At 43.8% G+C, this 23570-nt stretch overlaps 7 protein-coding genes across 7 annotated transcripts; 4 read left to right on the forward strand and 3 right to left on the reverse strand.

Moving 5' to 3' along the window:
- Positions 1-436: 436 nt before the first annotated feature.
- On the reverse strand, positions 437-961 carry PADG_11581 (uncharacterized protein; the record flags this gene model as incomplete). Its single annotated transcript, XM_010760735.1, has 2 exons — positions 437-589; positions 869-961. 2 exons carry the CDS (start codon positions 959-961, stop codon positions 437-439), a joined length of 246 nt encoding a protein of 81 aa, XP_010759037.1.
- Positions 962-1125: 164 nt separating this feature from the next.
- PADG_03282 (phosphatidylglycerol phospholipase) lies at positions 1126-2645 on the reverse strand (the record flags this gene model as incomplete). The annotated part of the gene is made up of 5 exons (XM_010760032.1): positions 1126-1635; positions 1831-1938; positions 2026-2205; positions 2275-2465; positions 2525-2645. The coding sequence occupies 5 exons, from the start codon at positions 2643-2645 to the stop codon at positions 1126-1128; spliced, it is 1110 nt and encodes a 369-aa protein (XP_010758334.1).
- A 444-nt stretch (positions 2646-3089) lies between these two features.
- Positions 3090-3918, forward strand: PADG_11582 (uncharacterized protein; the record flags this gene model as incomplete). Its single annotated transcript, XM_010760736.1, has 2 exons — positions 3090-3348; positions 3728-3918. 2 exons carry the CDS (start codon positions 3090-3092, stop codon positions 3916-3918), a joined length of 450 nt encoding a protein of 149 aa, XP_010759038.1.
- Positions 3919-5736: 1818 nt separating this feature from the next.
- On the reverse strand, positions 5737-7612 carry PADG_03283 (ATP-dependent RNA helicase DBP5; the record flags this gene model as incomplete). The annotated part of the gene is made up of 6 exons (XM_010760033.1): positions 5737-6033; positions 6113-6313; positions 6371-6608; positions 6669-7160; positions 7229-7421; positions 7519-7612. 6 exons carry the CDS (start codon positions 7610-7612, stop codon positions 5737-5739), a joined length of 1515 nt encoding a protein of 504 aa, XP_010758335.1.
- Positions 7613-8388: 776 nt separating this feature from the next.
- Positions 8389-11046, forward strand: PADG_03284 (uncharacterized protein; the record flags this gene model as incomplete). Its single annotated transcript, XM_010760034.1, has 6 exons — positions 8389-8433; positions 8494-8520; positions 8615-9178; positions 9230-9310; positions 9372-10557; positions 10649-11046. 6 exons carry the CDS (start codon positions 8389-8391, stop codon positions 11044-11046), a joined length of 2301 nt encoding a protein of 766 aa, XP_010758336.1.
- Positions 11047-14806: 3760 nt separating this feature from the next.
- Positions 14807-16609, forward strand: PADG_03286 (uncharacterized protein; the record flags this gene model as incomplete). The annotated part of the gene is made up of 7 exons (XM_010760035.1): positions 14807-14930; positions 15003-15042; positions 15137-15149; positions 15217-15427; positions 15516-15598; positions 15670-15807; positions 15890-16609. The coding sequence occupies 7 exons, from the start codon at positions 14807-14809 to the stop codon at positions 16607-16609; spliced, it is 1329 nt and encodes a 442-aa protein (XP_010758337.1).
- A 5728-nt stretch (positions 16610-22337) lies between these two features.
- Positions 22338-22806, forward strand: PADG_11583 (uncharacterized protein; the record flags this gene model as incomplete). Its single annotated transcript, XM_010760737.1, has 2 exons — positions 22338-22470; positions 22628-22806. The coding sequence occupies 2 exons, from the start codon at positions 22338-22340 to the stop codon at positions 22804-22806; spliced, it is 312 nt and encodes a 103-aa protein (XP_010759039.1).
- Positions 22807-23570: the final 764 nt, after the last annotated feature.

Consider the following 23570-nt stretch of genomic DNA (forward strand, 5'->3'; position numbering starts at 1 on the left):
CAATATATGCTTGTTGACTGCTGAGACACATTGAAGGACGAAATGGATCTTCAATATTTTACCATTTACTGCTATTAGTCTATTATTTCTTATTGTATGAATAAAGAGTGCCCAGAGCCACCAGTACCAGGAGGCTGATCTCTTTCAATGCCCCCTTGCTTCCTCCCGCCGTCTTCATTGAACAAATCCCATAATTAGCATGCCTCCCAGCTCCCTTGTCCTATGGAGCCATTACCTCATCATGTTGATTACACGCCACAATGCAATGTCATGCCGTGCCGTGCTGATAGGCACCTTCTGTAATCCATATTGATATCCGTTCCAGCGTTCAAAAGGACCACAGGATCGGAAAATTCCCTCCTTCTTGAACGGGCACTGAGTAGCCCCCTACGTCCCACTACTCTCGTCGTCGGTGGAGTTCAGGTACCCCCGTACATCAGGTGAAGGGCAACCTCGAGGCTGCATGATTCTGCCGCGGTTGAGCAGACCAGAGTGACCTCTCCTCTTCCTCGTCCTCGAGGCCATGGAGCCGCTGTCCACGTGCAGGTGAACTAAGATCCGTTAGAGGGACTTGGCTCGTTTCCAAGTGCTGGCGGCGTGAGGACAGAAATCGTGTTGCCCTTAATGGAAGAAAGGAGGATATCAAGGATGGGGAGACAGGATAATGGGCCAATATTGGCCTCTTCCCCCAAAACGCCACGGATGATACCGGGCAGTGGCATAGCCTAGCGACACAATTCTCTGACTTGATGTGGCCTTTAAGTGAGGGTGAGTTGGGAAGATGCGTGCGTGTGCATTTGCCTGTTATATACTTGTGGATTGATTCACTTTAGAAAGCTGGGCTAATTTTCTAATATATCAATCAAACATCTTCCCTAGTAAGCGAATTACCCGATCTGACGCTGACTTCCTTGATGTGTGTGACATGGAATATTTTTAGACGACTGCTCTTCTCAGTCATGTTACTCTGAGCACTAAACAATACTCGACCCCCCATGTCTGATATCATCACGTTGAATCATATATGACTTTACACATAAGAAATTGATGTTCAAAAGAATAATCTATCATTCGATGACTTTCTCAAAACGCCGAATATGCAATAGGTTGACTGGAAAAAAAAAGTCACAGCTCCTCCCATCTGTCATACTCTTCATATGGTTCCTCAGCGAATTCCTTCAGATCCACCGGATGAATAATGGCAAACACGCCGCCCAGAACAAACAATATAACAGCCGCCACCAACACATTGACACGTTGAAGAACAGTAATTCCGTCATCACCACTGTCATGGAAACTGCTTATATATCCGCCGTAGTGAAGCCGATCCCCTTCACATCCATCGGATATTTTCCTTGATAATTCTGGATTATCGGTAATAACGCCGTCAACTTCATTTCTTACACTCCATCGCATCAACGACTCTTCGTTCACCGTCCAGACGAATATTTGGCGCTGGGAGTGCTTCACGTCGGCTAGGAACTTTGCGCCCCCTGGACCCACTAGGGCTTTTAGTTCGATGCTGAAAGAGATGTTAGGGACTTTGAGAAATTTTCGAGCATAGAGTAGTGAATAGGTGATTAGAGCCACAGGATATGTCGGGAGATATTTATGGCAGAGTGGAAGGTATTTGGCCTGGAGGAAAAGAACTTAGTATTTTTAAACATGATGAATCCTCCAGGAGAGATCATGCACAGCGAAGAAACCCCGCACTTGCAGCCAGGTTACAAAAGTTGTGCTTCCTACGCCGTCCTAAGTAGGTAGAAAACAAATATTTTCACCGCAGAGGCACGCAAATGGAAATTGATAGGTTATCAGGGGTACACTCACCGCCCAGCAACCAAGAATTATCCTCTCATTCCACGGCCGATGTACAGAAGGAATGGAGAGTACTGCTTTGGCAATCGCACGCATGATGGTCTCAGGATCATTATCGAGCTGCTCCACTCGATTAATAAGGCGTTCATATAACATCCTTTGCGTGAAAAAACCAGCAAACAAAATGGAGATGAAAGCAGAGTATACTTTTATATCTAGCAAAAGCCACACATGTGAACGCTCTGGCACAGCAATGTACTGCAACAAGTGGAGCAGTCGTGGCATGGGTTCGAAGGGTGGTTTTATCGTGCGTAAAGTGCTAAGATATTCCCAATCACAATCGATAATTCGTTTTCTAACACCATAGCATCGTTGTAGGGTTGCGTCCTTGGGTAATTATCAGAGTGCTAACCGCGAAGCATGGGGTTAATTGGGGGCAGGGAACCTCAGTCGTACGTGAGAAATGACAACTACACCATCCTTTGAAATGTGCATATCAGCCTCCAGGCCCTGCGCACCAACTTTGACAGCATGTGAAAACGCGCACATGGTGTTTTCGGGGTACTTGGCTTTGAAGCCCCGGTGGGCAACGGTTAATGGCACGCCTCGTGTTCCATCCTTGTTGTAGCCAGGATTGGCCCATGATGCTGTTCGTTTATTAGCCATCTTGTTAACCCACAAGAACATTCCTCCGTGGGAGTTTTACACTTAGGAAAATGGCTTCTGGGTTCTAATGGCTGCGCTGGGTGTGTAGTCGAAATGCAACCTCCAACGCTGTAGTCGAGCGTTGCCGTGACATCTTCGAAGATTGCCGTTTCTCTACCCATGAGAAAGGTAGGATATGAATTCGCCCAGCACGATCAGAATATGGGACCATCCAAGTGGTGCAATCTGGGGCGCCAGGTGGGGATATCGCAGATTGAATAATGAGATCGACTGCGAATGATAGAAAGTGGATATGATGCAAAGGCACACTCCAAACGACACAATGTTGGTAGACGCGGTAATTATAGAAACGTGAGCATTAACTAAGCTTTAAAGCTCAATTACCCAGTCCTGGAATACTATAAAAGCTCCACACATCGGCTGATGAAAAATGAAGGACAGAGTTTTAGGTGCAGCAGCAGAGAAAGATTAAAAGGGTTTATTCGGGCGGAGTGGAAAAATGCCCCGGTAGTTACGTCAATGTGGATTCATTAAGATGTCTCTTTGACGTATGTTTACTTAAAAGAATAACCGAACAACGACGAACTGCCGCAAAAATCCAAGAGATGGAGCGAAAAAGGAAAGGGAAGAAAAGGGAAAGGAGAGAAGATAAATCCATTGTAGCGCGGGAATGCCAGAGTTTACTCATAGATGACACCGAGGCTGCTCCAGACTTTGATATCTGCGACATTCGATGGCGGATGCAACAGCAAGTCAGAGCGCTAACCAAATCAGATCGTTGGGGGCCGCAGATTGGAACAGACTCATGTCAAGAGAGTCCAATCGAAGCCTCCTTGTCCTTTTTGGTATCGCTTCCACTCCGATGTTGGTAATCAGGTTCCCTGATAGGCCTAAATCATGTCCAAAGCGGAATATGAACAGTCTAGGGGTTGACACCGGATTTCCTAACCTGGCCGAGTGATGCAAAGCCGCTTGCATCTCGTCAATTTCTTGCCCGAATTGGTTTAAATATCCTCCGCCTCCTCCCCACGTCATAACCTTGGGAACTTCAATCTTGGCTCGATTCTCCACTTCTATTTAACAATATGTTGTGGGCGAGTTGAGTGACAGACCTCCGTCTGTGTAGTTATACACTGAAGTTGATCTGATTGCTGATTCGAACTGAACTACTGAGCGGTTCCTGAATCCTCTTTCAGCAGGCTGAAATTTTGGACCAGCATAGCCTCAGCAAATTTCAGTTAAGGTTTGTTTGACTCCACAGAATGTTGGAACCACGAAAGAGAATCTAAGTTAAGAACTAGTAGCAAATTATCCAATAGAGGGATCTTTGTGTTTTGGGCGAGGAAACGAGGCGTCGTCGTACGAGATGCCATGGATTCTGGCCAAGCAGGCGGCGGAGAGGTACAACAAACGTCTCAACAAGCCCTGTTGTGAATGGGGATTGAGCTGCGTTTCAGAACTGGGTGAGCAATGGCTTTTCAGACCTTCATGGCTTGAATCTTGAGAGAAGATATGAGGACTATATCATTAGAACCCAAAGACAATATTTGGAGATACTATTGTTTAGTTACCGCCATAAATTCTGCAATGTTTGTTGTCAGTATGGGCTGTTGTCGATATTACACCCTTCCCAACAATGTATACCTAGGAACGGCCATCCAGAAGAACAAGCAGCCTGGAGTATGATTTGGCCTTTCTGAAGTGAGCAAAAGCAATCCTGCTCTCTGCTAACTTGGTGAACCCCGTCAAGTTTAAAGACCTTGGTATTCCTGCTCGGAGATTGGGTGGTGATGTTGGTTAGGAAGAGCTGCTCTGCTGGCAGAAAGCCAATTTTTACTCAAGATGGCTCTAATTTATAGAGTGTATTCATATGTTCTTTATCCAGCCAACAAACCTCTTCCTCGACTGCCATAAAAAATGCAGAAACTATTCGCACTATATTCCCCCTTCCACAACGCCGTCTACAACGTGGATTTGTCTTTCAGAAAGCCTCTCAATTCATTATATACAACCCATCAACCCCCTAGTTCCAACGCAGCAGTCTCAGCGGCACCCTTGAGTTGTGTATATAAACCCATGGATTTTGAGCGTCGATAAAGCGTACGCAGCTGGATGTAATGGGTATCCCTCGAGGAAAGCAATCATAGCCATGTAGCTAACGGTCTTCTGTCAGCACCATAAGAGACATCAAGAAGCTTTAGGGGATATTTTGAAGGAGACAATGGCTCAAGAGCATTATCCGCCCTTTTTTTTTTTTTTTTTTTTTTTTTTTTTTTTTTTTTTTGTCACAACAATTGACAACGGCAGCCCAAGAAGGCCACCGAGAAGCCTTCAAAGTCTCCTTTAGTTTCCCTCGTAATTCGATAGCAACTCAAGCTGCGTGGTCAATGCAGGTTGTTGGGATCGATACTAATTATACTAATTACAGTAGACGAAATTGACGATTTTGTTATCAATGATTGATCTGTTTTAGAAATATTTAGATTTGCGACACTTGCAGTCCATTGACGGCGAGAACTGGCTCACACTAGTCTTCTCTGGACACGGTAAGAGACACGATGATGTTGTGCATTGGCAGAAGCAAAACATAAACGAATTTTTTGCATTTTGGATACGAATGATGGAGTGGAAAGCCTCTTCGTAAGTCGTGGGAGCAAAACATTCGCCCAAATCTATTTTAACTTCTCCGGTTTTGTTCCAGCACGCGTAAACAAGACATCAAATCAGTAGAATCATTTACCATCTTTTTAATCGTTTATTTCCTTCTCATCTCCCGAACTTCAATTTTCACTCTTGTACCACAGACCAAAAAAGAAAACGATTTTGATATCTGTAAAAAGATGTGTAAAAGTGAGGTGAAAAACAGTGTCTAGTGCACCACCCAAGCAAGAAAATGCGAGAAATTCATGGGATATAAAATTGGTCAATGTGCTCGGTATTTTGGGAGGGAAGAATTGTTCATTGATTCGTCTCACAGGGCAAAATAGAAGGAAACTTTCGGAAATAAAGCACACGAAAATTAGTTCAGCCGAATTTGTAGGTCGAAAAAACAGGGTTGTTCATGGTATAAAAAAAAAAGATGTCTTTCTTGTCGGATTTTGCAAAATTTTTGGGCATGGTAATCATCACATAATAATAAAACGTGAATCATGATTCTGCTTAGTTTGGCTTGGTGCCACAATGGAGCCAATATCGCTGCAAAGGTATGCGGAAATGGAGAAGAAGGGATATTGGTAGGTTGCAAGGTTTCTTTCATTTAGCCTCCTTTTGGGAGTTAAGCGCATTGAAGTTGGTTCCAGCCCTGGAACTGCGGATAATTGTCTTCACCACGGCCTCGACCTCATCCCAATCGCGAGTGTCCACCCGCTGGATATCGGTGTTGAAATAGCTCTTGATGTCCTGCAGCATTTGCCATTCTTCCTTACTGGCAACGAAGGAAACGGCTACACCAACACGACCAAAGCGTCCGGTACGACCGATACGGTGCAGGTATGTCTGGGCATCAGCGATACGCTTGGTGGCTTGTGGAGCGTGGAGCTCGGGAATATCCTACCATTTTGTTGTGTGAAAGATTAGTTAAAAGGGTGGAGGGTCTCAAGTCGCGTTTTTCTGGGAAGATTGAACATACATAGTTGATGACCATCGATACGGTCTGCACATCGATTCCTCGAGCCAGGACATTGGTGGTAATGAGAACTTTAGCTTCACCCTGACGGAACTTGTCAATGATCTCATCACGTTTCTGCCCTTCAACACCACCAGTCAAGGACGCTACGGTGTGCCCTTCGGCTACCATTCGTCGTTCGATCTCAGCTGCTGAGGCCCGGGTCTGTGGTTCGCTGTTAGTCTGGGGACATAATTATCCGCATTCGGAATTATTTGTTACCTTCACAAATATGATGGAAGACCCAATGGTAAGAAGGCCATAGAACTTCACTAGAATATCGAACTTATGCTCATCCGAGTCACAGTCAAGGTAGAGCTGCTTAATGCCCTCAACCGTCAACTCTTCATGTTTGAGAGTGATCTGGTTGGCATTTGGGGCAAATTTGTTGGCGTAACGAACAACGTGGTCAGGGAAAGTGGCTGAAAAGAGCACAACCTGAACAGTTCTTGGAAGTAGTCTGTAACGATGTTAGCTACAAGGGAATATCAAGAATATGGAATTATAACAGGGAGGTTACCCTTTAACCCTAATACACTGATCACCCAAGCCTTGTTGGTCAAGCATGTTATCTGCTTCGTCCAGCACGAGCACTTTCAAATGTTGGGTATTAAATAACTTTTTCCGGATGAGATCCATCACGGTTCCTGGGGTGCCCACCACAACAGGAGCTTCCATTTTCTGATTGCGATTGGACTCCATAGGGACGGCCGTAGCGACCTTTAACTTTTCGACATAAGAGCCCATAACCTGAATGACCCCGACAATTTGGCGGGCCAACTCACGACTGGGTGCGAGTACTAAAGCCTGTGGCACAAGCTCCATTTGTGGAGACAGGTCAAGGCGAGATAATATATTTAGGACGAATGCAGCAGTCTTCCCTGTACCTGATTGCGATTGCCCAATCATGTTGGCGGGGGGATTATTTAGGAGAAGTGGTAGAGCTTTCTCCTGGATTTTAGACGGTCGACGGAAGCTCATGGCATGGAGACCTTCGAGGATAGATTTATGGCTATATTTTGGGTAATGATAAGCTCCGGGAGAACTAATTCGAATGGGGGAAGAAGGACGATGGCTTACAGCCCAAGTTCCTCAAAACTTTTAATTGAGTATAGTGGATTATTTGGGTCAGCTTGCAGGTCACTCAGCTTAACATTGACTGAGTAGTTTGGCTCCTGCAGCTGAGATCCTCCAAAGTCTGCGGAAGCTCCATCGGTTTGGGCACCCGCAACTGTGGCCTCCGTAGCAGCTAATTGGTTTGTAGGGGTAGACTCTGTTTCGCATAATCAGCAACACTGTTGAAAGGTATGCAAAGAGAGTCTAAGGGATTCTGCTTTGCATCAAGAAGCAGGATGTATAGTAAAAATTACCGGAAAGAGCAGATGTGGCAGCAGAATCCGATTTGGGCTCTTCTCGAGAAATGCGATCCTCAAGCCGACCGCCGGCGGGTGTTTCCGACGCCATCTTTGCGCTGAAAATGGGCTATAGTAAATCGCGATCGTATATAAAGTATGAAAAAGTGGAATAAAAATGTGAATGTAGGTGGCCGGAAGCTTGGATGGACGTATAAAAATTTAAGGGAGGGGTATTGAGAGTGGTTGGAAGGGGTGAATCGAACGAGGGATAATTTTCTCAGACGAAGGCGGCGGGAAACCAGCGTCGCTATGGAGGGATCAGAACAATTGTTCGCAAGAAAACTCGGGTGAATCACAACAAATTTGTTGTTTCTTCACCGTTGCCGTCAGGTCGTGAAGATAAATAACCATCGCAAAAAGTCAGCATCTTGTTGTTGGAAGCTTGTTCGAGTCGCTACCTTGCTGAGTCATCAACAGGCAGATGGGGGCTATTTCATTTTTGTATTGGCGGCTTGGCATATGCCCAAACAAGACTAGCTCGTCATTTGCCGTCGCTGTCACTTTTCTAGAACACCACTAGTCCTAAAAAGGTCTAGTCCATCCGGTGAGAGTTGGTGATTATTGGGGCTTGGATGTTGGTTAAGTGGATCGTGACTCGGTCGTAGGCTTGGTGGGATACTCATGAGATTTCAACTTGCTAACTTCAATGTTGGCATTAATGGTTATCAATGAATGCTGATACTGCGTTTGACTGACATGCTGTTCAGGTATACACTGCAAAACTGTGGTTTCCTTTTCATGCGTGCCCAAGCTGGTCTCTGGAATTGTGCTCTCGACTAAGGTGCCTGGGAGACTGCGCACCACCGTGCATGGGGCTGGATAACAATGGCGGATGTGGATTCTTCTGTGCAGTTTGGGTCTGAATTGAAGGTATATTTCTGGTTTACATCCTTTTATTGACATTGTAATCTAACCTCTCCTCTTGTATAGGACGCTTTCAAACCCATCAATGCTTGGGTACGCCTTTTCTCTCCCTCATATCTTCACCCTCATTTCCCGTACTCCGTTTCTTATCAGCAGACACCAGTGCTTGTAAACACCATGAAATAAGCTCTGTGGCCAGGATGTTAAGTTAAGGGTTTTTAAGGTCTCGAACGGCATTGGATGGCTGGATGAGATCCAGCAGTTCTACCGTGAACGAAGTGCAATCGAGAAGGAATATGCCACGAAACTTACAGCATTATGTCGGAAATACCATGAGCGCAAGGCAAAGAAGTCGAGTAGCCTGAGCGTTGGGGATACCCCAACACTAACACCGGGTTCCCTAGAATGTGCGTCATTGACTACCTGGTCTACTCAGCTCACGGCTATTGAGGCGGAGGCTGCAGAACGAGATCGTTTTGGCTCAGATTTGGTCTATCAAGTCGCAGAGCCCCTCAAACAGGCTGCAGCACGGTTCGAAGAGCTCCGAAGAAATCATGCTGAGTATGCCAGCAAGCTGGAGAAGGAACAAGAAGCCACCTATAGTGATTTGAAGAAGGTAAAAGGTAGATATGATGGGGCCTGCCAAGAAGTAGAAAACCGACGGAAGAAGACTGAATCTGCATTCGATCACGGAAAACACAAGGCGCAGGTTGCATACCAACAGCAGATTCTTGAAATGAATAACGTGAAGGTATGGCATTCATTCCGGGAACATGGGCTCCTTCCCACTAATTAACTACAGAACACCTATTTGATTTCTATAAACGTAACCAACAAACTGAAAGAGAAATACTATTATGAGTATGTCCCGGAATTGCTTAATGTATGGTCAACCCTTATCATCTTTGCCTAAAGGCAATTTTCAATAACCACTTTCATGATAGGGATTACAAGATCTCAATGAAACCAGGGTTGCGAAATTAAATTCGATTTGGCTGCTGGCTGCCCAGCTGGAAAAATCGACACTGGCCAAGTCTGAGGAGCATATTACCCATCTCATTTCTGAAATTCCGCGGAACGAACCTAGACTCGATTCTACGATGTTCGTTCGGCACAACATGTCAAATTGGCAGGATCCTGCCGATATACAATTTGAACCAAGCCCTATATGGCATGACGATGCTACCATGGTCACAGACGAGACGGCGAAGGTCTTTCTTCAAAACATACTGACAAGAAGCAAAGCCCAGGCGAAAGAACTAAAGGTGGAGGCAGATAAGAAGCGGAGAGAGGTCGAAAAGGCAAAAAGGACACGGCAGAGCGTCCGTGACGGTAAGGATAAGAGAGATGAAGCAGAAGTTGTTCGGTCCATATTTGCCATGCAAGAGGACCTTCACCTTTTGGACCGCAAACGATTGACAGCAGAGGTTGAAACTTCCACTATCACATCCGTTGTCGGTGATTTATCCTTTGGGGCAAGGAGCCATAATTTTCGATCACAAACATTTAAAATTCCCACAAATTGTGATCTATGCGGTGAGAGGATCTGGGGCTTATCCGCTAAGGGGTTCGACTGTCGAGATTGTGGCTACACTTGTCATAGTAAATGTGAAATGAAAGTGCCAGCAGAATGTCCGGGTGAACAGAATAAAGAGGAGAAAAAGAAGCTGAAGATTGAACGACAAGAAGCTGCTGGCTCAGGAGCTGCAATTGATCTCCCGAAGTCACCAAATGGAGCTTCTGAACCACCAGCATTGAGCCGCAGAGATACCATGAACTCTTTAAGCTCGGGATATGCTGCCAGCACGGCTCGCTCGACATCTGTTGTCTTAACCCGGCAAGCAACTGAAGCAGGAGCGGTAGAGGTTCCTGAATCTTTTCCGGCTGCTACTAAACCCGCGACAAAACCCTCTGCAGGAGCCCGGAGGAACAGGATTGTTGCTCCTCCTCCAGCACAGTATGTCAGTGTGCCTCCTCCACCATCGGAAGAAGGAGAGTCCGGTGGCCGGGCTAGCTTTTCTCCGAAGTCAAACGAACCAAGAGGAAAAATGCTATACCCGTACGACGCCAACGGTGAGGACGAAATTACAGTTGGGGAAGGCCGGGAGGTTATTATTGTCGAACCAGATGGTATGTAACCAGTTATGCCTTTTCTCCCCACCCGTTACCACATCCGATCTCCCCCTAATCACAAGTCTTCTCACACTGCATACCATGATAGACGGATCCGGCTGGATGCGCGTACGTGAAGGAACCCGTTCCGGCCTCGTTCCTGCCTCCTACGTGGAAACTATCTCAACACCGTATTCCTCCGTATCAACTAGCCCCAACCTCCCCAAGCGCCCGGGATCTTCATACTCTACCTCCAGCGCCTCACTAGCGGGCAGTGCTGCTGCGGGCAAACGTCGCGGCCCCGCCGTGACACCCAAGCGTGGAGCTAAAAAGTTACAATATGTGGTTGCACTATATGCCTACGAAGCGCGCAGTGATGCAGAATGGAGCATGGAGGAGGGGGATAGATTCGTGCTTGTGAATCGCGATAGTGGGAATGGGTGGTCTGATGTTGAGAAGGGGGGACAGACGAAGAGTGTACCTGCGAATTATATTGAGGAGGTGTAGATATAGTCGTTGAGCGCTATTTTATTCTGTGGAGGATTCCGCTGTCCGGTGTCTTATTCTGTATTGGTCAGCGTGCAGTCGTTTTCGAACTTTGCGTGGTTGTAATATCCAATCTGACCCCCGTATCTACACACGCAAATACATGTTTATGCCAGGAAGGACGTTTCAAACTATCTGCACAGCCCATATGATGCACACATGCTTTCACTTCAAGCTCTGATACGTTCAAAGGGAGTCGTCGTAAATCGATCAATTTATGTGGCAGGATACTCCGTACCAGAAATCTATAACTACTAGTTACATCTCGTAACTCTTGTGACCGTAAAATCCCCACCTGTAGAAGGTGAGGCAATAGGAGAGGCAATTGCAAGTTTATAACTTCAAAAAGCCAAGGTTTATGGTAATGGATGTGGTTAACCGCTGTCTAGCCAGCAACAAACTGCAAGTCATAATGTGACTTACCACTAAACGAGCCATATCACTAAACGAGCCGCTCTCAGCAAAACTGCCTCAACTTGCTAGAATCTAATTAATTCCACAACAATGAAATAAATATTAATTAGATTATTAAATAGTAATGAGAGTATTCTCTAGTTCCATACAAAATAGGTGGTTTAATAAAATAGATGTGTGCTTGGCCGAAGAACGCGGCCATGATGGGAGACCCGGCATGGAGTAAGGAGATTGTTCAAAGGAGTGTCAATTTCTGAATTAGTAGTAGAAGCAGCAGTAAGCTGCTCTGGGGGATTGAGGTTGACCTCATTTCCTAGACTGGAAGGTTGGATAGGGTTTAAAGGATTAGAATCCACTGTAGGCGCCTGCTTCTGCTGTCACTTTGAAGCAGCTGTAGTTGAACTGACTGATTTTTGCTTTGCAGTGCAAGTACTAGCCTGTTCTTGCTTCTCAGCTTCAAGCTGAGCCCTTTTAGCCTCTCTAGCAAGCTGCTGAGCTTTGTGATGCTCTGCCTTTCTAGCCCTCTCTTCCTCACAGGCTTTGTGAGCTGCTGCCTGAGCTGCTTGTTGTTCAATTTGTTTTTGCTAAGCCTCTTCAGCTTCATGTGCTTTTCAGAGATCACATTGAAGTTGCTCTTGGGTTTGTTGAGAAGCTTTCTCCTCTTTTTCACAATCTGCTTCCTGAATCCTCTCAAGAGCTTGTTGAACCTTGGATGGTGAGAAGAATTGAGTCTGGCCAGGCTGCTGCTCTGGATTCAATAGACCTAAGGACTTTCCACACTGTCATTGCTTCTTTTCATTGCATAAAGCTTTAATTAGAGCCTTATTCTCATGCACAAGCACCTTCTTTTCAAAGACAAGCTTCTCACTAGCATGTACAATCTTTTCCATGTCTTTAGAGAGCAGGCTCTGCCAAATTCAAATTCTCTTAATATCATGTTGAAGAGCATGGGTAGTTGTAGATGTAGTAATCTCAGTTGAAGCTGAATTGACTGGAGATATAGACTGTTTTGTAAATCAGTGAAGAACATACTCAGAAGTAAAAGAATGAATATCAGTGGCAGCAAATGCAGATTGAATATTCTTAGTCATTAAAGACTGATCCCATGTGGAATTGAAGACAGATAAAAAGCTTCTTTTTATCATTTGAATGAATTCAAATCCACTGCAAAGAAGGTTATTGACACTGCAAGAGTATGCTTCTGCTAGAGGACTAAAGATGTCAACATTCAAAGATTGCAGTCAGTGAGTTGAATGTGAAGACAGTACTGCAAGAAGGATTTGATTTTGATCTGTGAAATCAATAATTCTCATATTGACATGAGACAAGTGCTCATCTAGGATAAGAAGATGTCTTTCATGATCTGCTTTAGTCTTGATGTGCTCATCAAAGATCCACTTCAGCCAGTTAAGCCCATAGTCATCATTACTTCAATCTTTCTCAGAAACTGCAAAATAAGCTGTATTATTCTCATTCAGATCCTCTAGTCATGTATTCAACATATCACAAGACTCTTCTTGATAAATAAGAGTGGGTGGAAGAGCTGTTCTGTCTGCACATATTGCTGTGAGTAGAGAGATGAATTCACAGCTGCCATCTTGAACTGCAGAAATTCACTTTGCCTTCAGAGCTTCAACTGGAATGATCCACTTAGTAGTCTGACTGATGCCAATTAAGAAGCCCTTTTCATCAAAATTGTAGATATTTGATGACTCAATATTGTATTTTTCAATCTTCTCATTCAACTATGTAGTCACACAGCAAAATAGTTAGCAAGAGTCTATAGAGAACTTAGTGCAAGAAAACAAGCAAAAGATCAAAATACTAGCTGGAAATAATGCTCAAAATGAGTAGAATTATCTGCTATCTTGTGTTTTTGATCAATGCCATGGACATGAATTCTTTGAATTTGAGCCTTATAGCACTCAGTAAAGTGCCTCACCCAGTGGATTTCAACAGGTTCTTTGGTGATTTCTGCAATGAGATTTCAAATGATTTGAGGTGTAGGAGCAAAGCTGCGAGCTGCAAGCTTCTCTATATGAAGCAGAAGCATTTGTTCTTGCTGATTTGAGAGCTTCTTCTTCTGTTGGGAGGCTACTTCATCCTGCACAAGTTGCAAGCTGTTATAACACTGGCACAGTGTTTCCTTATTAATTGAGTGCTTCCTAGCAATTGCAACATAATTTTTGACCTTTTGAGCTCTTAAATCCTTAATTGCAAGTTGAATAGCTTCTTCATTTGGCATCTCAAAGCAGTGGAAGTTGAAGAATTAAATTGCAGCGCGTCGCAAAAACACAGCTCGTTTAGTGGTAAGTCACGTTAGGCTTTAACGCCAGTGGCTGAGATCTCTCGGAGAAGATGGGATCGGGGTCGCGTGGTGGCTAGTTACCGTCGATTTAACGCTGAGTAATCATTTCCTCGACAGTGGAAAACTTCTGAGCCTGATGGAGGTGGTGGCTACTGGATCTTCGAGGAAGCTTTCAATCGAAATACGAGATGTGAGGGGAATCAGATAAATTGTTGATATCTTCATGGTTGTGTTCCGTTGCAACTGTGGCTCTGGATAACTAATAGTTAACGCGGAGTGGAGTTGAGGCTTTAAAAGTCGAGTCAGCCTCTGCATGGCATGGTGGCGAAGCTAACAATATGTGGTTGCTGCTGAACGTTGCCAACTTAGGCTCTGGTCTAGGGGCTTGGGGTACCTGAACCCAGCGTTGCTCTGCCCATCTTTTAGGGGGCTTGGGGTATAAGTTCCGGGGGAGGGGGAAGGGGGGTGGGATGGCAAAAACGACTTTACAGTGGCGACCCTAACAGGCAATGTGAAAAACCATCCCCTCTCAACAAGCTTTACTCCAGGGTAGCAGCTCGTATCTCGAGTCTCTCTGCCACAGAGGAATTCCGTCCTTGTGGTTCGAGTTCTTGGTAATAATGATGACCTTGAAATATGATGCCGCTACGTTGTTTGCCTGCCCTGCTTTGGAAGCTGTGCGTCCTTTCTTACAATAGAATGATCCACTTTGAAGTGCATTCATTTCTCATTTTCCCCTCTGTTGCAATTTCACCTGCTCTTGCATCTCTCTTCAGGAGAGATGCAAGTTTAGAATGTCTTTCATTTCAGGGTTAATATCTCTTCAAGGTGTCTTCTATTTATCTCTCCTTTCGCCTCGTTCGGGAAGACACCTTAACAATGTTCTTGTCTCTTTTCATCTCCTTAAGGGGAATTCGTCGTTCTTTCTTATGATATCTACGGGCCCTACTCATAAATCGAATATCTGACTTCTGATTTAATATACCCCTGCATTACATCATGAAAGCCATAGCTGCGTCTGCGTTATCCGCGGCAGTGCTCGCCTCATCTGCTCTTACTGGCGAGGCCAGCATCATCAAGTCTAGAACGAACAAGATCACTCCTGTCACAGTTAAAGGAAATGGTGAGCCTTGAGCCTTTATTCTATGAGAATGGCTCAATGAAAGTTTAATAACTGTTGTTCTCTATTTCCCAGCATTCTGGAATGGCAAGGAGCGTTTCTACTTGCGCGGAGTGTAAGTCTAGTTCAACCCCTTTTTTATATATGAAGAATTTCTCTATTCAGTTTTCTTCTAAATAACAATTGGTAATTGGATGTGTTGGATATAGAGATTATCAACCAGTTAGTGATCCGTTGAGCAGGATCTTGCCCATACGTATAGGGGAAAGGTTGCTGAACTTCTTTTCAGGGATGGCCATCCAATCTCAAGGACCCAATCGCTGAGCCCAGACTTTGCAAACGGGACATTGCCAAATTCAAGGAATTGGGCGTGAACACCATCCGTGTTTACAGCGTTGACAACAGCATAAACCACGATGAATGCATGGAAGCACTCGCTGACGCTGGCATCTACCTTGCCCTTGATGTCAACACCCCTAAATACTCTATCAACAGAACTGGTACGTCTTGACACCTTATATGACGCAGAAGCACTTCACATTATTTGCATAACATTGTGCTTTTTCTCACTCTTTTTTTTATTTATAGATCCTAATAATTCGTATAATGCCGCCTACCTCCAAAATGTCTTTGCGACGGTCGAAATGTTTGCCAAATATGACAACACCCTGGTATTCTAGACCACGTCGAATTGCATCGAATTTCCTATATATCATCATCTCCTTGCTAACACCGATCACAGGCTTTCTTCTCCGGAAACGAGGTCCTTAACGATGGTAATTCATCAATGGCTGCCCCTTATGTCAAGGCGGTCACACGTGATATTCACAATTTTCTCCACTCACGAAATATGAGAGATATCCCCGTCGGATATTCTGCGGTATTAATTGTATACCTTTTTAAGCGTAAATTAAGTAGATATAGGGGGACTATGGTCAGCTCACGATGTTACTTGTTAATAGGCTGATGTCGATACCAACCGTGTCCACCTGGCACATTATATGAACTGTGGTTCTGACGATGAGCGCAGCGACTTTTTCGCTTTCAACGATTACTCCTGGTGCGATCCATCTTCCTTTGAAAATTCCAGCTGGGACAAGAAAGTCCAAGCTTTCACCGGCTACGGAATCCCCCTTTTCCTCTCAGAGTACGGCTGCAATAGGAGTGAGCACAACTGGAACGAAGTGACGGCTTTGTACTCCAGCAACGTGACAAGTGTCTACTCTGGCGGTCTCGTCTACGAATACTCCCAGGAGCCTAATAGCATTGGCCTGGTCCAAATCAAGGACGGCAAGCTAACAAAACTCCCTGAGTTCGACAAACTGAAGGAAGCATTTGCTAACGCAAAGAGCCCATCCGGTGATGGCGGATTCAACAAAACTGGCGGTGCAAACCCTTGCCCCAAGAAGGACGGTCCCAACTGGTATGTCGGTGACGAGGCTCTTCCAGCCATGCCTGACGGTGCCAAAATATACCTCTTGCAAGGTGCCGGTAATGGTAGCCAGACCGCTAGCTCTGGATCACCTGGCCCTGGATCTGGCACCAATGGCGTGAAGGCAGGTCAACTCTTTGCCTTAAGAACTCAAAGCGCTGCTGCTGGCCTTGAGCCCCCCAAGATCTTATCTGCTTTCCTTTATGTTCCATTGTTGTTGGAACGTCTACGCTCTTTGGCGTTTCATTGATCGTGGTCTGAATCAGGTAATACTCACTTTGGCTTTTACCTGAGCCCCTAACTTTCTGTCTCCATTTGCTGTTCCGGGTGTGTCTTTCTTCGTTCCGTTCCTACTATAAATATTCAGTCAAGAGTCGAATTTTCTACTTACTTTGTTTACCCCAATGTTTCTCTTTTTGTCCTGTGTTATTCTCCACCCCATATAACGATGGTATTTTATATTGAATTTTCGCACTATCAGTATTCTTTCTCTTGTGCTTGAAATGTCTGTTCACACAATGGTTGTAAGAGAGCATATCTCGACCGGTTCCACACTTGCAATGCACCATTTCTCTTTCTTTCTTGTGTGTTTGAAGTATGCCGTTTTTGATAGCCTCGGATAACTCGTAAGAAAGATCTGGGGCCACAGAGCGTGTAACGATCTAAAGTGAAATAAGTCAACTACTGCTGTTCGAGTTTTCCGGAGAGTTGACCCTAGTCCATTATTCCTGTAATTCTGCTGTTTAAAATAAGAAGTGGAAGACAATCCCCTGAAAAGGTAGCTTTCTCAGTCCTTTCAATTTGAAAAGGACTGTTTGTGATGTGGGCTAAACACGGAAGAACATCTCAGACAGGTAACTAATCGTGCCCCGCGCACCCACACCTGATGTGGGTGCGCCACAGCGTAATGATAAAAACAGTGGAATGATAAAAATATCAACTTCTTTATTAGTCAATCTTCAAATATTAATATATCACCACCACCATGACCAATAAGATAGATGATCTTGGAAAATGTATTCAGAGTGCCATTGAAGTCTATAATGACAATTGAAAACAGAAAATCCTACCTCTGGTATGCAAATTCAATGTTTCTTATCAACATCTTCAAGCAAGAATTAATGAAAGAAAAACACACAATGTAAAGACTGCACTAAACAAGAAGCTTAGCAAGAGCCAGAAGAATGTGTTAAAAGAGTGAATAGCTCATATGGACAGAAATAATTGTCTGCTGACTGCAGAGCAGATTTAAGATAATGTGAATCTCATTCTTAAACATCATCATATTGATTCTTCAACCTCCCTATCTGTGGTCAGCAAGATGTGGACCTATCAATATATACAAAGCTTGAATGAGTATAAAAGGGTTAAGCAGAAGACAATGAATCTCAAAAGAATTGCTGTTGAGAATATTAGCTACATCAAGATGTGATTTGATTATTTGAAAATCTTGCTTCAAAAGTACATGTTTCAAATCTGCAATATCTACAACTTCAATGAAATTGGCTTTCAAGAGGGTCAAGAACATGAAGAATGAGTTATTACTGCTTTTAAAGACTTTAATTCAGTTATAACTTCATCATATTCTTGAGAATTGATCACTGTGATTGAGTGTATTTCAGCAGATGATGAGGTATTGAATCTCTTCATCATCATGAAATTCAAAATTCAACTTGAAGATTGATATACACAAAGCAACTTATCAGACAGATATACAATTGTGATATCAGATACTGACTATATCAATGATGAGATTGACTTTGCATGAATTCAGCACTTTAATAAAATCTCTAAAAAATGTCAGCAAGACAGTCATCAATTGCTGCTTTTTGACAATCATGAATTTTATCTCACTGAAGAATTTCTACAATATTGTGATCTTCACAAAATTATTCTATATGAATTTTCTTCACATTCAACTCATATACTGCAATCTCTAGATGATGTGTCTTTTCAGCAGTATAAGCACTATCATTCAAAGACAGTTAATCAAGCTGTGTGATATGAATAAGAGCAGTATGAAAAATGTCAATTTCTACAGAATCTAGTTGATGTCTGCAAAAAGACTTTTCAACCTTCTACTATTCAGACTGACTTTGTGAATCATGATATTGTCCCATTCAACTCACAATCTATACTGCTTAAGCTAGATTCAAAGATCTCTGACTACTCTGAGTTGCAAATATATGAAGAAGACTTCTTTTCACTGCAATCAAGCTGTTCAGATACTGCTTCATCACAGTTATTCTTATTCAAGACAATCAAGAAGCTACAACATTATATTTGGATGGCAAAGAAGACAATGCAAGATATGAAGAATATACTTGATTTCAAATCACCTCATCTGAGCAATTGATTGAACAAGATTTTCCAAGACAGTCTTGTTCAGACAAAACTCAATACTATAAGAGAGAGTGAAATTGAGAGTTACTATCTTGCAATCAAACATCATAGTACTAAAAATGCATATCAGCAGGTTCAAGTAGGAGGTATACTCACTGTAGAGATGCAAATAGAAAGATCATGCAACATAAAGAGGAGGAAGCAGAAAAAGAATGTTATAAGGGAGTTAAACATGTTAAGAGAGCTTTGAAGAAATATGCCATGGATCTAACTCAACAGAGGTTAATGATATATATAAACATCTCGCGAATAATACAGCTACTACGGATGATATAGATAAATTAATTATCATAGATTAGCAGCGTGGTGATGAGATATTAAATTTTGAAGTTCTAATTATCCATATTTTTATCATTACGCTGTTTTTATCGTTACGCTGTGGCGCACCCACATCAGGTGTGGGTGAGCGGAGGCACGATTAGTTGCAAACCCAATTCATTGAGGCGTCACTAACTAGTTAGTTACCATCTACCAGGGTTGAAATGGCTGGTTTGGCTCTCGGTTTAAATTCTGCTTTTGGTTCAATTGCATTTCAATTTAAATTTGGCGATAGTTTTCTTTTTTGCACCTCCCGGCACACACCGTGGATAAGCCCGATTCATATCGAAACCCACAGGAGTCAGGGAAATACCAACCGATATGTCTATCAAAATGCATTACGGATACCGGGCCCTAACCTTTATGTGTTGATCGCAGGGCAGGTAGCGTTGTCGCATGATCACCGACAAGGGGCATGATGCAAGGTATTCGAAACATTAGGCGGGTCGGCAGGTCGGGGTGGTATACCTGGGGAAAATAACCGTGGGGTTAAAAGCAAAACAACTGGAATACGGTGAACTACTTGAGAATTTCTCACTTATATCTCGGAGGCACATAACATCGCATTTATAATGATGGCATTTAAATGCAGATACAAAAAAGGCTCCGTGAAAATACCCGATTCAGTGAAATGACCTCACATTGTGCGCCTTATCAAGCTGCTTCAAAGCGATGGCATAATCCAAAAATGTCAAAGGAGCATCGCCACAATCAACATATGCTTGCCAAATCAGGGAAAACGTTCTTACCCGTATAGACGCTCCAGGCACTATTGGTCTTGTGCGTCGCGAACCCTGGTGGATCCCTCTAGGACATTATCTTGCCCAAGGACGGGCATTTACACCCTATATCTCTCATGGAGAATCGATAGGTAATACCCAGTGTTAAGGAGGCTCAATTGACTTGTTAGATCAAGACGGGACTGACAGGGAGAATCGTGCATGCTGGATATACAGGACTGGGTATACCGTGTCGAAGGGTGCCCCTAAGAAAGCAATATCATATCAATGCTTCTCTACTTCAAGGTCCACGAAGCAATTAACGCACGGAATATTTGCGAATATCATCAATCCTGAGAACTGACTACCAGAGACGGTATCAATAGTATCATCCAGCCCCCAGCGGTGATTGAGCAGTTGCATCGTAAATAGCCCGCAACTAAAGGAAATATAATATCCGCGGCATTGTTCAGTTCGGTGAAAATCGAGAACAGGAAAAGACATGAGAAGCGCATCCTGATCCAGGGGCCTGAAGAATTTATTTTTTTCACCCAGTCATAGGTTGTATTTTAACTCAAGCATTGAACCCCGACGATTATCTAGAGCCTGTGCAACTCTGGCAATCGCTGTTACTGTCGCGGAGGACCCCCATGCGGCACGCAGCGAATAACCGCAGCGAGTAACAAGTCAGTTTGGGAGAGAATATCGGCTCTCCAAGCGGAGATTTGTCAATAATCTAATTTCCCGATATGTCCGCAGTTCGAATCTGCGTTGCTGTCAAGAAAACCTGACATAACTATCAATCTTAGGCACAAAGAGAGTAAGGCGATGATACAACACACTTAAAAACCTTTGGAGAGACCAAGAGGTTTATGTAAGTCACTTGGAATGGGAATATTAAAATATATAGTTATCATTTGGAGAAGTGATTTTGAGGTTGGACTTTAAACGTTGATGAAATGCATAACGTCACCGAAACCCTGGTTAAGTAACAAGGTACCAACTAACTAGTTGACTAGAAGCAAACACCCTTATAAATCACCAGTTCATTCTCCCCAATTCTTCTGATATTTCATTCTGATGCGCAGCATATATTTTTCTCACTCCTTTCGTTGTAGTTATATACCTTCTCCTTTATTCCATAACATAAGCTCATATTTCTGCGCTGCAGCTTAAAATCGTAACGTTATGGTATTTGTGACCTTAAATCCCGCTCATCTTGCATGTAGCTTCGCAGCTTCTGACATTTATCCAAAATAGCCTCATGCAGATTCGTCATATTTCGCACCTGGCCTGTCAAAGGCAGAGGTTTACAGCCAACTTCTCGAGCAAGCAAAGGTCTTGTTGGATGGCCAGCGCAATTGGGTATTCTCTTCTAACTCCCTAACCTCCCCCCCCCCCCCCCCCCCCCCCCCCCAAAACAAAAAAAAAGGCCTTCATTGCAGTATTGGAATGGCCAATTGTTTGGATGGGAATGAGAACAGCATAGAAAGCTAACAATCAATCTACGGGGAAACAACAGGTAAGGTGTGTAGCTTAATTGCTAATTGGTGCATTACATATATTCTATTTGACTTCTGCCAACCATTACCAGCAATCTTGCCAACGTTGCTTCTCTGCTATGGCATGCTTTCGCCTCTCTCCCCGAGCCCTCATCCGCGGTAAACTGGGCGGGTTTTTATGTTCGGCAAGATAAATTCCCATCTCTACGGTCGTCTTCCACCACGAACACCCAGGAATCTTTAAGCACTAAAATTCTGTTGCTGGGTCCCTTTCATGGCAAGCCCGCATGTCAGTTAATTCAGTTCGGGCGGGGGGTATGCGGAACGGCCGCTGAAAAACGAGAGACTGTTCTGGTACCGGATGTGCTCAACTGGGAGGGCCACATTGCCTGTGATGCAGAGAGCAGAAGCGAAATCGTTGTCCCGATTTTGGTAAATGCGGAGGTGAGTTCCTACTCTCCTTGAACATCTTGGTATATTTTCTGTACATCGAAGGAAGCCATGGAGATCCTTGTTCGAATCACTACCGTACCGGGGAAGGCTAATATTGTAATCACATCAGACCGTTGCTCTAATCGACATTGACTGCGCGGTGCCATCTGGATTTGATGAAGTGGACAGAGAAGGACTCGAAAACCTAGCAGCAGTCCTGGCTGAAGGTTGTGATTGGTGATACATCCGTATGTTTACCTCATTTCATTGGATAAATCGCATTGATTTGTACCGTTTGTCCCTGTGATAGTTGGGTTCTTTATGAGCTTCGTCTAGTTTCGTATCTATCTTATCAATATCTAAAATTAGTGCCAAATTCTTATCTATCTAATTCGAAGAATGTAACTATCCCCGTATTATAACCCTTTTCGTCATAATTCCCAATGCATTATCTTATCATTCCCACGTTCTTTCGGCCCTTTCCGCTGTTACGAAAATTGGTCCGACATTGAGGGGATTTTCCTTTACATGGCAAGATTGGAAATACGCCCCACCAACACGAGGTTGCACCATTTCCCAATATTCTCTTCCGCATGATAACCCCATGCCTGGTATTCTAACCCAGAATACCGTAAATCGATTTATGCATGAAGGATCAAAGAGCCCGCGTATTGTTATCATTCATACACATGCTTCGGGGCCCTGGAGACATGCTTCGGCTTATTGGAAAGGACTAGGTGCGGAACTCGAATAACATATTCTCAAGTTTCAGGCAAGTTTATAGTTTTATGCTGTGACATCAAACTTGGCTTCTGAGCGGAAGTGGCTGTGTTTCTGGTCCGATCCAAAACTTTGCCAACCGAGAAAGATCAATGAGTAACTAACTATAGAAAGCTCGGGCCGAAAGAGAAATTAAGCATTCGGGATCCATCCCAGAGAGCTATTACTATCGACCCAAATCGGAAATTTCCAAGAATTTGACTTGGTATAGGAAGAGCAAATCTGTTGGGAGCAGGAATGGTGTTGATGGGGATTCTGACCTCATCTCATCGAACTATAAACTAGGCATATAGTTTGGCAAAGGAACAACTGGTATGGTTGACCGTGAGCCATAACTGCTTCTTGGGAAGATGAAGGGGCGAAAGAGGAATAGTCCATGCTGCAGGTGAGGACACAATCGCGGAGAGTCAAACAGGATCTGCCAAAGGAGCAGGGTGTGAATGCCGCTTTTTACGGCGACCTAACAGAGGAAGGGTCCTGAGCGTAAATAACGGCAAACTTGGGAATAAAAAGTTCTGCTCAGGTGAACATATTAATAATAATAGATATACAAGGGATAAGGTAACTGTAATAATATGAACTTTTTAAGATAGCTCTTGGACTAAAACTAGATCCATTCAGACGGAAGAGCTGTCTAGAATGGTTCTTGTGCCTTGCTACAAAACAAATCATTGGAATTAGAGCTCAAGCATTTGGAACTTTTACGCATAGACTTTTTCCCTGTTTAGGAAAAAGTGGAAGCAATAACTATTGTGGTTCTGCGCACGGCCTTGCAATGAGCTGCATGGCAACTAATAGTCGCTGGACCCAGAGCAGAGTTCGCGTGACCGCTGAAGTGATGCACCATTTTCTTTTCTTTTCTTTTCTTTTTTTGTTCTTCTCTTTGACACGCGGGAGATACAACGGGAAATCCGAAAATCATACAATTCGAGTGCAAGGATAGCTCAGTTGATTATTCTAATTGTTTCACTAAACATGAGAAACATAATATATATTCCCATGAGAATGCACCGGGTCTGAAATCTTCAATGGCAATGGGATGAAACTGAGGTTAAAG

The sequence above is a fragment of the Paracoccidioides brasiliensis genome (genome assembly GCF_000150735.1).
Source record: "Paracoccidioides brasiliensis Pb18 unplaced genomic scaffold supercont2.3, whole genome shotgun sequence".
Classification (NCBI taxonomy): domain Eukaryota; kingdom Fungi; phylum Ascomycota; class Eurotiomycetes; order Onygenales; family Ajellomycetaceae; genus Paracoccidioides; species Paracoccidioides brasiliensis.